The sequence below is a fragment of the Mastigoproctus giganteus genome, chromosome 10 (genome assembly GCF_048544385.1).
Source record: "Mastigoproctus giganteus isolate SK-2022 chromosome 10, ASM4854438v1, whole genome shotgun sequence".
Classification (NCBI taxonomy): domain Eukaryota; kingdom Metazoa; phylum Arthropoda; class Arachnida; order Uropygi; family Thelyphonidae; genus Mastigoproctus; species Mastigoproctus giganteus.
This window is the reverse complement of record NC_143584.1, coordinates 42,773,743-42,788,364: the sequence shown is the minus strand read 5'-3', so window position 1 is coordinate 42,788,364 and position 14,622 is coordinate 42,773,743. Positions and strand designations below refer to the sequence as shown.

The 14,622-nt window shown below is 36.4% G+C and overlaps 1 protein-coding gene across 1 annotated transcript in view; it reads right to left on the bottom strand.

Annotated features, from left to right (window-relative positions):
• Nucleotides 1–14,622, bottom strand: part of Zir (dedicator of cytokinesis) — an 869,757-nt gene that overhangs the window by 67,216 nt on the left and 787,919 nt on the right. Inside the window, 1 exon segment of the mRNA XM_090382918.1 lies at nucleotides 6,291–6,436. Coding sequence (XP_090239044.1) covers nucleotides 6,291–6,436 — 146 coding nt within the window.

Here is a 14,622-nt window from a genome sequence, read left to right as displayed (position 1 = left end):
GTTATCTTAATGTCTGTGCTAGGGAAAATAATGAATTCACTTGTTAAAGAAGTAATGTAGGATCATCTGGACAGGTATGCAATCATAATCAATCAAAGCATGGATCTGTCAAAGGGCAGTCTTGTCTAACCAATCTGTTAAGTTGCTATGATGTAGTGACCTAGGAACTGGATGCAAAAAATAATTTTGACATAATATATTTGGATTTGTATAAGGCTGATACTGTAGCACATAAAAGACTGGAGCAATGTGGCATTAAGAGCAGATTACTGCTGAGGATAAAAGGATGGTTAAGTGGAAGAAGACAGAAAGTGGTTATCAATGGACACTTTTTGTGAATTAATGTTATTAGTGAAGTTTCCCAGTATTTAGTGTTGGGTCTGTTGCTGTTTTAAATATTTATCATGCTTAATAGCAGGCTTACTGTCATGGCTTACTATCATGGTATATCAGGCTTACTGTCTATGTTTGCAGACAAACTAAGTTTGGCAGGGTGGTTAATGACAGTCACCAGGGTGAGCTCCTGCCACATGATCTAGGAAAATTGGGTCAATGGGCTGAGAACTGGCAGTTAAAGTTTAACATTGACAAATGCAAGGTTTTTGTTTGTTTGTTTGTTTGGTTTTTAGGAGCATTAGTAACTAAGACCATATTGCTCCAGGATATGCGGTGGTCATTCCCTGACCTTTCCGCATCCTCCGTATTTGGTGGTGACGGGCTCGAACCCCGGTCTAATCAAGAAGCGTGTGCTAGGCTCTGCTGCTCCTTCCCACCTGGCTACGGAGGCGCCGACAAATGCAAGGTACTACATATGGGTAGCAGTTACCTCAGAGTAACTTATCATCTAAGTGATACTACACTCAGGTAAGTGGAGAATGAAAAAGACCTGGTGGTAATTGTGCAGTCAGACATGAAATTTTCTGTGCAGTGCAGACATGCTCCCAGGACATCTCACGGGGTTTATCGATGATATACAGAAACTTTGATAACCTTAACCTTATTCCTCCCTAAATGTATCCCTTTGTATAAGACCATGGTTAGGCCACATTGCATCTTGAGTACTGTATACAGGTGTACAGGCTCCACTTTAGGAAGGATATGGAACTGCTGGAATGGGTGTAAAGTGCAAACAAGATGGGTGAAGGGAATAAAAGGGTGCTCTTACCAAGAAAGGCTTCAGTTCTGCAAACTGCACGTCTTGAGTGTAGGAACCTGCATGGTGATCTGATTGAGTTGTTTAAAGCCTAAATGGATTGAGTATGCTGAAAGTTAATGGTATTCTTTTACTTGCCAAGACTGCACACAGGGGGGCATAAATTAAAGTTAAGGAAGGAGTGTGTGGAAGTTTGCCTTCAGTCAGCAGCAAGGTGATTGTTGAAACAGGTTTTCATCTGTTGTTGTGGAAGTGGATGGGTTGAATAAATTCAAAGGAGAATTAGTCAAATTCTTGGAGAGTATGGATGGGTCAACTTTTTTTTTTTTCTTTTTTTTTGCTGATGACATATAAGCTTGCTTCCTTGCATCATATGCCATTACTACTAATACTTTTATGACTTTCCTATTTCCATGGGATAATGTTTGGTAAATCATTGACAGGACACCATGGGCTTTGATGGCTACCTGTTTACATTGCTCAGAAAACTTCATACCTGCCAATATCATAACAAATCCCTTTCTTCCTCTACTTTCTTCCTCACTCTGCAATCTCCTGTTTTTAATTCAACCCCACCAAGTGTATGACATTGCTTCATTATAAACTAGCTGCCACTTTTTTGATCATTTTTGGTCTGTTCAAGTCATCCTGAAGGAGCACTGCTTGGCACTGCTTATTAATGACTCTACCAATCTTTATGTAATCTGCAAATTTTGACTTCATACCTTCTATCCCTTTGTTAACATATCAGAAACAACAATGATCAAACAAACAATCCTCACTCCTGATGTTACAGCAATCTGAAGAATATCCATTATTCACAACCCTCTGCCTGCAGCCACCCAGCAGTCCTTCTTAGAATCTTTCCAATAATCCCAACATGTTCCAGCTGATATAGTAACCTCTCATGAGAGACTGAGTCAATAAAATGCTTTGCTAAAATTCAAATAACCTATGTCAAAATTAATCCCTACATCTAGTTCATGAGTAAATCAGTTAATTAACGTGATTTTTCCTTAACAAAACCATGTTATGTGGCCTACAGAATTCCATATCTATCTAAATGTTCCTGGATTGCACTCTTAAACATTGTCAATAAGATTTTCTCTACCACTGGAGTCGACTATCTAGTCTATAGTTAACAACTTCATTTTTAGAACCTCATAATTAACCTCACTAGTTCAATAGACTCCATGTTGGTCTCCCTCAAAATTACTTGGTATATGCCATCAATGGTATATGCCATCAACTTTCACAGTCTTACTTGCCTTTATGTTCAAAAGTTTTTGTAATAAACAGTCATCTATAAATTCAAAATCACTAATTTCATATGGCTCAGACTCACTTTCACAGCCTCTTTTGTTATTAAAGACAGATGCAAAATACCTATTCAATTCATCTGCAACATCAGCTGAGTTAACTAAGACTTTCGCACCATTGTGCACAACAGTCCAATCATATATGAAAAATTCTTTGTCTCCATTCTTCGCTCTCTTAGCCAGTGCTTTCTTGCATGCAGTCTTAGCCTCACTAACCTTATCTATGGTACTATTACAGATATAATTGTACCTGTTGAAAGCTTCAGTACTTTCTTCATCATTCTGTAATTATTCTATGCTCTATTTGACTGGGCAGATCTGCATTTACTCATTTCAGTTAATGGCATCTGTGATTTTGGCTTAAAAGTATTCCTTAATTCAGATGTATTTGCCCTCACTCTGCAATCTCCTCAATTATAGTGCCTTATATTGTCAAATTCCTCTCTTCTGAAACTAAAACCCATGCCTTTACCTTTAACTACTGCAACATCTTTCTTCATCTTCCAACTGACAATTGCATGGTGACTACCTGACAATGGTGCCTGTACTTTAAGCCCTGTCTGGTGAGTATGGGCTTGGCACACCCAGGGTCCTGTGCTGGATATCATCATTCTTCCCTCTCTTGGTGATTCCTTTCTACTGCTGATTCTTGTTCTCTCTCTCTCTCTCTCTCTGGGTAACTCAGAATTTTTTTTTTTTTGGCTGGTGCAGCATAAGCCTCAGGCTTCCTTGCATCATATGACCAGTAATAATAATAATAATAATAATAATAATAATAATAAGGATGAGGTCAAGAATATTCTCACCCTTAGTATTTTCTCTTATATCTTATTAAGACAACAAAAATACCTTGTTTTTTAGCTTCTTTTGGGAGATCAATGGGAATTTGGTACAAAGGTATTTGAAGCAGGGATCTTCCTGAGGTAAGGCTTTCACAAACTGTTTATTCAAACCCAGTGTGATGTGCAAGAGTGGAAAGAGGAATTTTGGGACTACAAGTGGTTTATGACCTATGTTCTTTGATCCAGGCAGCAAACTGTCCCTCTTTGGCCGGACCTTGACATTTCAGTGTTTACTCCTTGCCTGACTGTCCCGCTCACATAAAAAGCAAGGCATTTTTGCGTAGCCAGATTTCTTTCCAAGTAACATGCCTATCACTTTAAAGTCAGGGCAGACCAACCAACCATGTTCTTCATACTTAATATTTTTCAACAACTTCTTCAAGTTTTGACATGTTTCTTTCAAATGCACAGAATGAGCTACTGAAATTAACCATATTTGTTTCCATTGTGGAACAAGATATCTTTGAGACTCTTCTTTTATGAGTCAATAAAAGATCTACACTGTGCAGGATTGTATTTAATTCCCCAATAATTCATTAAATTATTTATATTAATGCAAAAAACACAGAATTGTCCTCAGAAAAGTAGGGGATTAGTTCTTGTTCTCTGGCCTGTACCATGATAAAAAATGTCCCATGTGCCAGAAGATTTTTTGACTTAACTCGCGAACCAAAGAGTTCTGTAGATCCCTTTGGTAAATTTAAATCTCTTACAATATCATCGAGTTCATGCTGTGAAGACAGTAGATGGTTGGACTCAATGTCTCCAGGCATGTAGACTTCAATTTCATCTTCAGAAGCTTCACTCTCAGCACTATCTCCATGTGGGACTGGTCTAATGGCAGATGGAATATTAGGATACACAATACCCTTTTTTCTTTGAATTGTATCCCTCTACATTAACTAAGCAGAAGTAACAGTCATAACAGTGGTTTGTAGAGGGGCAGCATTCCTCTGTGTGGTGTGGGTGCCACATCTCGACCCCTGCTTATGTTGGTTTTCGCACCTGGGTGGTCATCCACAGTGTGCTAGGTTGCCGTATTTCAGGACTTGTCGGAGATTATACCAAGGGTTACTAACAGTCCCACCATTGTGAAGGTGCATTCAGAGGATTTGGTTGCGACAGACCAACTGGACTTCACCGAAATTAGATCCACTTGACTTGAGTGGCACCCAAATATCAGTTCCATCAGTGTTTTAGACTCCCAGGTAGCAAGCACAGCTTAGCATGTCAGAGAGAATATCTGAAAACCCTCAAGGATTCCATCTATGTGTAGAGACCCTTGTCATACTTTTTACAGTCTTCTGGTCTGTTGATTACTTCACTTTCATTATATCGCTTCCAACTAACAGAAACTATGCAGATTCTATGCTAGTGGACATAACTTCAGACAGCAACAGCTGTTTTTGTGCTTAGACTGCTTGTGATAAGAATCATGACCCCCCCACCTACCTTCCCTACTTCACGTGTCTGCTAGCCCTATTATGTCAGCATTAGTTGTCCTAACCAGGAGTTCAAATTTAGCCATATTATTGAAACACATTCCATGGACAGCTAAAGTTACTATTGTGGAAGCGTTGAGATCAGTCAGCAGAGAAAGGAAATTGCTGTCTATAATCAAGAAATGAAAAACATCTTTTTTTTTTCGGTCACATTGTGAGACATCAAGAAGAATACGCAGTGCCACAAATCATTCTGACTGGAAGAATTAATGGTGAGAGGAAGAATATATGATAGCTGGATAATTTGAAGGAATGGATTAGCAAAAATGTGGAACAATTATTTCATGATGTTTACGACAGATGCTGATTGCCAACCCCAGATGGGATGGCAGCCTATGATGATGAAGACAATGATTGACAACACTCCTGACATTACTGTAGACACAATCAAGATTAAGTATTCTTCTATAGTTTATTATCCTGACATACCCCTTTGAAGTTATTTAGGCTTGTTTCTCTAGCTTTATCTTCCTGCTCATTTGAAATGTTGCTACCTTCAGAGCATCTTGCCAACATTGGCTGTTGTGGCAACAAACAAGAATTCTTGAGGTGAGTGCAAGCATTGCATTACTTTAATCCACATCATCTGATAAATATGGATCAATATTACCCTTCTCCTTTCTAACTATCAGCTTCCCTGAACCCTTAAGGTGTCCTCAATGATACCAGCAAAAATCCTTGCACCAGCTTTGTTCAAATGAATGCCATCTCTATAAAACAGATTCTTTCTACCTACATAAAAATCTGATAAAAATCCCTACCCCCAAGACAAATGAATCCCCCAGGTCCTGAGTTAGTTCACAAGGCTTTCAGCATATAATCCCTCCTATCATTTCTGGGTAGAATTGCAGACATACATATTCTGACCCAACTTGTGGTGGCAGTTTTTCAGCACTGGCCTGTATGAACAAATGGCCAGGTTGTGTTTGTTTTAATATTGTTAGTTTCCACATGAATAATAATGCTCTCTTTAATCTCTCCCCCTGGTAAAGGCATAATTATTTTCTAAGTAGGTCAAGATATAGTTTTTCTGTCTCCCCTTTGCTTCATCCTCTCTCTCTCTCGATAAATGGTTCACTGCTTCGGAGGGTAAGGATGGAAATAACAGTGGAAATTTTTGACTGTGCTACTAATTACATTTTATATTACAATAATGCTATTAGTTAACATTATAACCTATTATAGACTGTTTGTGTTTTAAATCCTTTGCATTCTGACCAGCTGGAAGTACTATGTATTGTTGGGAGCACCCCAAGTAATCAATAACTAGAACCATGATGTCCTTGAGTATAAGTTCCCTGCAATCTATCCTGTTAAATCTCTATTGTATAGAACCAATTATTATCAAGATATTAACTCTGAATTGTATAAGTTTTTTTATAATCACCATACATATTACAATAAGTCAAGCAGCATCTCTAGAAAGTTTGAAAAAATAAAAATTATATAAATATACTACTTTTTTGTAATGTACCTGTTTTCGTTCGATTACTTGAATTCTTGTTTTAACATATGGAAATGTATTTAAGGTAGTAACGATTGTCTTCCTTTTATACTGTTCATGAAGATCTCCATGTGCTCTGCCATCTGGAGTAAATGGTGTTGCATACACAAATCGCTCTAATCAAAATTTGATAAATAAAGAAATAATCATTTTATATGTATGAAATAAATATCAGTCATTAAAAATATTAATTTCACCTACAAGTAATTTTATTCTGTAATACAGCAAAAATATTTCAGAAGAAAAAAAATATAAAGATCATTATCAGTATTGTTGGATGTTTTCACATTACATAAATATATTCAGGCAGAAAAAGAAATACATAATGCATAATATACAATGCATATTGCAGAAATACATTCATGTAGCAAGAAGTCACCAATTTCTTTAAATTTCTGTGGCACAGTTTTACTACTCTTTATACAAGCAAAATAAATTTAAATTGGAACAGCATTATTAGTATTGGTGTTGGCCATGTTACAAGGAAACCTGGTATTTGTTGGAATTTTCCACCACTGCCTGGGTGCATGTATTTCCTTCTTCTCATACTGATTTGCCAAGTTCTCAGACTTAACTACCTAGGAAGGCAACTTATTTCAGTGATTAAAAACTTGCTGGCTTAAGAAAACTGCCACCAATCCAGTCTACAAATCTTCCCCCTCAGTTTTAATTTAATTCTTTACTTTATTGTCCCTTCTGAAAGCCTTATAAACCTTAATCAGCCCTCCTTCCCTCCAAGATACTTAGCTCATTGGCCCATATATTCAGTCTCTCCTTGAATGGGAACTCTTTTGTCTGTCTCTGGACCTTTTCAAGAAGCTTGATACTTTTTTAGGGGCAGTGTCCATACCTGGACATAGCATTCAAAACGAAATGTAGCCTCACAGTTGCCTTATACAGTGAAATTATAACCTCCCTAACTCTATAAGAAATTGGCAGTTGTTTGGTATCTGCCTGGATCATAGTCTCTAAATTCCTTTTCCCCCCGACTGCTTTTCATTGAAAACATCCAAGTATATACATTATTTTGGTGGTATTATTTTTCAAGCAGAAAATCTTGCATTTTGTACCATTAAAACAGTTTCCACCACCATCTCTGAAGCCTATCAAAGGAGGAGTGCTACTTGGTGCTGAACATCACTCTCCCAACCTTCACCTCATCAACAAATGCACAATTATATAACCAACATTTGTTTTTTATACAATATTTCTACAGGAGAAAAAAAAATATCTGATTAGTTAACACGGAAATTAATTCATAATATTATGAAGAATTCGCATGTTAAGAACTGAAGTAGAAACTTTTTACCATAAGTTTCTGAAACTACAACTTAACAGGATAACTAGGTTATTTGCTGCAAATTACAGAAACAAATAAAAATAAATATATATATATAATTGTCATCTTCTAAGATCCTAAGTTGGATTGAGGGATGGAAATTCAGAAGAAACATTTTAACATTGGACTTTATGTAGGCTATAATTTTCAAACATATAAATGATGGCTGTTTTTCAGAGAGATTTTTACATATATGGGGCGATTGCAAATTTGCATAACCCAAAGTGAAAGAGGCAATTTCTCCGAATTTGGTAACTATAGTTCTTGCAAAAACCACATCAGTGGCAACACTGTATACCTCCATATGAAGAATAGTATCTGTATCACATTACACTAAGTCATCATGACATATTCCACCTGAACGTGTGTGTATAGTCAAATGATGCTTTTATTTAAAATAATATATTGAACGTTAAAGGCAAATTTTGAGAATAATAACCCAGTCACCTATACTGAATAAATTTGTGCCAAAATATCAATCAATGTTCATCAATCAGAAGATTACTGTTTATCATCTTCTTAACAAGCTACAGTCTCCATTACAGAATCCACACACTGCTAAGATTCAAAGACTGCAGAAATTTTCTTAAAAAATTAATTATCAAAACCTACTGGATAATAAAAATTGACCTTTGTAGCAACAGAGCAAATAGGTAACAATTTCTCATTTTGGTAATCATACACAATTTTTACAAAATAATTTCATTGGTATCACTGAATACAGGTAACCCTCGTATATAGTGTGGTTCCTACAAAATCTTGTGTAATGCAAAATCATGTTATACAGGACTAAAAACTAGTACAAAAAGGGGGGATTACGTTCCAAAACCTAAAAAAAATACCCATTTTTTTTTATAACTATCGGAAGCTTAATTTTTATAGTAGTAATAACTTAATATTTTAACTTTATTTTTATAATAGTAGTAACTTAAATAGTAATAACCAAACAAAACGTCTTACCTCACAAACTGTGATACTTATATGTGAGATAATGTATGTTCATTTAATTTTCTCCTTCTTCTTCATAGCTGCTAAGCACGATCTCCTCTGCAGCATCTAGATTTCGTGTACCTTCTGCTTTCTTTAAAAGTCATGAACTGCACTCTTTGAAGTCACAATTATTTTTTATGGTCTCAAACAGGCACAATTTCAATAGCACAGAACCTAACCCAGGGATCTGCCAACAAAATACAGTGAACCCCCACTTTAAATGATACGTGAAAATCGGAAGAATATTTTCCAGTTAGCAAAATAAAAATAAATTTATGCTTACATACATAGTTTAATTAATATGTACTGTAATATTTACATACCAATTGATATTTCTGTTCACTGACTTTTTTTTTTTTTTGGTTGTAAAAAAATTTAAAACAGTAAAAATGATAAAATACCACCACTTTGCTTATTGGAGGCTTGAAGTGGTGAAACCCATGTTTAGTCTCTAGAGCCAAGTTTCCGGCATCCCCCTCCCCCCATACTTCTCCTTCAACCCATGCACGGTACTAAGTACTATAGGTTTTGATACCTTTCGTGTTTGGGGTTTTCATAAAAAAAAAAAAAAAAAAAAAAAGCAATTAATAACAAAGCACCCAGCAAGCAAAAGTTACAACAAACATGATATGCACAAGTGAGATACAGAGTAATGAGTTTCTGAAATTTTATTTGTTTTTTATATGATTGAATATTTCATGGAAGGGGGAAACACATTTCACAATAATAACGTGAAAACCCACAGAATTCCAGCTAACGGTACTATAGCAAATGCAAGAAGATTGAGTTTACTACCCATTTATAATTGATTATACTAACAGAAAAGACCAATAAACTGGAAACTGCAAATTGTTTTTATTGCTTTATGGTAGTGACCTCCAGAAATGTGCTTTAGAAAAATATTATGAAGGCCACAACAACTAGCGAGTCAACAGCAGGGATTCACAAAATGGAATGGAAATGTTGAAAATTACATTAACATAATAGCAGGGTTTTCCCAGCAGAAAAGCTAAAAAACACCGTGTTATGCGAGATTTCCAGCAATTCTCAAACTGTGTCAGAGCGAAACCTTGTTGTAGAAGTACCGTGTTTTGTGAGGATTGCCACAATTTATCAATCATGTTAGAGCGAAACCGTGTTGTTGAAGTACCGTGTTATACGAGGGTTGCCTGCATTATCACATGAAAAACAGTGGCTACACTTACATCAACTCCTCCATAGTGGTTTCTTTCGAAGAAACCATCAAGATATATTCCATCTGCAATGTGTTTTCTTCAAACAATACCAAATTTGACAAAAATATCCCAACTCACCAGTACCAAATATATCAAGGATGACACGATTAATAACCTGTTTTCGTGGAACAAGAAAACAGGTTATTAATCTGTGGGCGCCTCCGTAGCCAGGTGGGAAGGAGCAGCAGTGCGTAGCACATGCTTCTTGATTAGACCAGGGTTCGAGCCTGTCACCACCAAATACGGAGGATGCGGGAAGGTCAGGGAAGGGCTACCGCATATTCCCGGAGCAATATGGCTTTAGTTGCTAATGCTCCTAAAAAAAAACCAAAACAAACAAACAAACAAAATTAATCTGTTTTCACAATAAAAAAGAACTATTATTGTTATTATTTGGTTTTTAGGAGCATTAGCAACTAAGGCCATATTGCTCCGGGGATATGCGGTGGTCAATCCCTGACCTTTCCGCATCCTCTGTATTTGGTGGTCATAGGCTCGAACCCTGGTCTAATCAAGAAGCGTGTGCTACGCACTGCTGCTCCTGCCCATATTATTTATAATATAATATTATAAATATTATTTATAATATAATATAATACGTTTATTATATTATTATACGGATGCACCTAAATAAGAACTGAATGCCCTTCATTGCTAAGAGAGAATAAACTTGAAAATACTAATTGCCGTTGCTGAAAACATCACTGACAGGACTTTTCACTTAACCCTCCTATTGTGTTCGGATTTTGGTTACACTTTGTATTTGGGTCAATATGACCCGAGCATCTCTGGGTGTCGTTTTATTGGTGTTAAATTAATATGGCAGTAATGTGTTTACTAAATAATAAAAGAAATAAGAATATATGTAGCATTTATTGACCAAAAGTTTGTTTATAAATGGCAGTAATGGATAAACAATTGTTACGTACATCTGAAAAACATAGTAGTTATATCATACATTTAGTTTTTTACAATCTTCACAGTAGTAATATATATGAGCATTATGTACGTATTTTGAGCATTTACAACGTAGTATACTGGTTTTGTTGTCCTTTGAAGAGGGACAAAAATTACATTGTTTATACTTATTTGTAGTCGGTTGTTTCCTTGCTTTGGCAGTGCTGGTTGATGGTCATGCACTTCTAACCATTTCAGCAGCAGGAATACTTCGAGGAAGGTGTTTTCTTTCTTGGTAAGGGAGCGATCAAGGAATTATCCAGTTCTTCAAGAAATAATCGACGTTTTGTAAGTTTGTCAGCATTTCAGGTTGGATTTACTTTGCACCACAGAACATAGGCATTGTAAACAGAAACGTCCATTGGCCATCTTTTAGTTTGTCGTCTGCATGTGTATGTTTGGTTTGGTTTGGTTTAGTTTTTAATGGTGCATTGGCAGCTATGGCCGCATGTGTATGTTATAACCAACTTGTCTAAAGTATCTACAGCACCTTTGGTTTTATTGTAATCTAAAATCATAAATGGCTTTTTATGATCTTTATCACACACACACACCGGAATCGTGGTGGAAGGTGCTCATGAGTGTCATCACATTTTTATCCTGTTTCGGAATATAAGAAACTACTGTTGTGTTATTGCTGAAGTAGAACTTTTGAGAAAGGACTTCCTTCCTGTTACAGACAAATTCAGTTGGCAGTTCAGGCTTTTTTTTTTTTTTTTTAATAGTGCCAAGCATGGTAATATTTCTTTTCAATAGCATCTGCCCCAGTTCATAAGATGTAAAAAAATTATTACACGTTACGTTGTGCCCTTTTAGTCCATAAGTAAGGTTTAGCACAAATCATTTACCTTGACCTTTTTCTGAAGGTTCACCTTCTTTTTTTCTGAGGTATACTTGTATGTAATATGCATAAGCATTTACAGAATCGCATAAAATCCAAATCTTGATTCCGTATTTGCTGGCTTGTTTTGGCTATATACTGCCTAAATGGGCAACGGCCTCTAAAAGGTACCAGTTGCTCATCTACCATTACATTTTTCTTAGCATTATAGACCGTAAGTAGAATTGCAACCCATTCATCCCACAAGTCCTGTATAGCAGCTAATTTATCAGTCTGGCACCATTGTGATCGAGTACCTTTATTGTCAAAGCGAATTATTCGCAAAATTACATGGAATCGTTGTAGGGATATTGTTGCTCTGAATATAGGGTGGCCTACATTTCCATCCCATAGGATGGAGGTTGCTTCCCCATGAGATTTATACACTACAGCTAAAAGCAGTAGGTCAAAATATGCTTCTAATTCAACGACTGTTAGTTCTTGCAACTGGTCAGGCCATTCCATAAATTCTTTTTCATTCTAAATTTGACATCTTCAAAATTAAGTTTACAATTTTTAGCATAAAAAATAAGCAGTAGGAGGATTTTATATTATATATTCTAGATGTAATGTACCTTGTTGGTCCAGGATTCAATGTAATAATATTTTCTGACAAAAATCATCCTTGTTGATTAGGCGTGTTGTAGTTCCACACTATATTGCCATTTTTTTGAGGTTACGTAATTAGCCACAACAGCTTTATCTGAAATCGTAGGTTCCACTCCTTCAGACAAATGGTCCTCTACTTCAGAAATACTATCATTACCATCAGAAGCATACAAAAGATTCTCAATTTCACTGTCCGTCAACGATCTCTTAGAACACAACAATTTCTTAGTCTTCAACAATTTCTTCCTATTGTTGTCTCTTAGAGTAGACAAAAACACCAAGCTTGATGTTTACAAAGGAACTGACACACAAGTGCACACTGGCAGATTAGCATTAGCATTAGTAGAGGCATATGATGCAAGAAAGCAAGCTTATGCAGCATCAGCCAAAAAAAAAACACAAACCCACTTCACCCCTCCGTTCATCCGAAATACCTGTCCAGCTGAGCCTTAAATTTATTTAGGTTATCAACTTCCACGACAAGGGATGGAAGTCTGTTCCACCAACCAACTACCCGCTGGCTAAAGGTAAATTTCCACACGTCTATCCTACATCTGTCTTTCCTCAATTTGAATTTATGCCCTCTCAGGTGATTATTCTGAGCAGATATATGCAAGAAGGCACCAACAAGCCTCCATCAGCATCAACTTGTCGTTCACTGTGTGCACACAATGCACATGTTGAAACTTGTTCAAGAAACGTGATAATATAAGTTATTTCTATGAAAATAAAACAAAACCAATAAAATACAATCATTTATGATAATAATTCAAGTCACGTTCCTTAACTGATCTTTGGGTCATATTGACCCAAGCACAATAAGTGTAACAATTATATTTATAAAAAAAACTAACTATAAATTTTTTTTGTCAATCTAGGTACACCATTATTAGGGTAAATTAGTAAAAGTCATAGAGCGGCAACATTATATTTAAATAAATGTAGGATTTACTGGCATTAAAAGAAGGTGACTGGGTCATATTGACTCGAACATAATAGGAGGGTTAAAGAACATAATAAAGAGAAAAATGCATTATTATCGCATCTTTTGCACCTTATTCGAGGAGATCTTGCATTCTGGACTATGTTTTCTTTAGTGAAAACACAATCAATAGTCAAAGAAGTCACAATCAAAACTAGCAGGTATACGGAGTAATGAAATTCTAATTTTTTTCATCCTCAAAACATTTGGTATGGCATTGGATATGTGCCTCTGAAGGATTGGGTTTATCTTCTTTTAAAATGTAGTTGACAGAAACATATACTGGGATTTAATATCAAGTTTAGTGTATACTACTCAACAGGGGCTTAGAGGGGGAACAGGAATCCTGTGTGTTATCAGACACTCAGCCTAAAACACTGATGGATCCAATATCTCTCTATTACAGAAGATTTAGGAGAAGTCCGGTTGGCCTGCCTCCCTAAAATCCACTCATGCACACCTTCTCGATGGTAAGTTCTGTTATGTCACTTAGGTGGCAACGAACGTGTAGAGTGGTTCTCTTCAAGACGCCTGATCAGCGTGAAGAGGAAAAGACCAAACCCCCAGCATATGAGAGCACAACAATACAAATGGCCCTCAGTCCCCAGCAGCTTTCACTCTCCCTCTTACGGTAGAGAGAGGATCAGAGTGGAAGCAGAGGGTGCTAAGAATCTCTGGGCACAACCAGGCTGCCATGCACGGAAACTGAACTTGGCCTGTTATAATGTACGATCACTCATCGGTGAAGACAGGATATTAGAGCTGGAAAAGGAATTAGAAAATGTGAATTGGAATATCATCGGTTTGGCTGAAACAAGAAGAAATGAATCACTTATAAGTTTATCAAGTGGAAATCTGCTGTACACCAATGGAAACAGTGCAAGGAGTGAAGGTGGAGTTGGGTTTCTGGTCCATAAAGATTTTAAAAACAACATTTTGGAATTCAAAAGTACATCACCATCCTACTCAAGGATGGTGATGTACTTTTGAATACTAATACTCAAGATTTCTAAGAGGTACAAGCTAAAGATTATAATGATTTATGCACCAACATCGAGCCATGATGATGAAGAGGTTGAAGAAATGTACACTGAAATTGAGAGAATTCTAGATGAGCAGAAAACCCACTACACTATTATTATGGGGGACTTCAATGCTAAGGTTGGAAAAAGAAACTATAGGAAATTTTGGAATTGGTGAAAGAAATAAAAGAGGTGAAAGACTTGTGGAATTTGCAGAATCTCAAGGACTGTCAGTAATGAACACTTTTTTCAAGAAAAGGTTGAACGGAAAGTGGACATGGAAGAGTC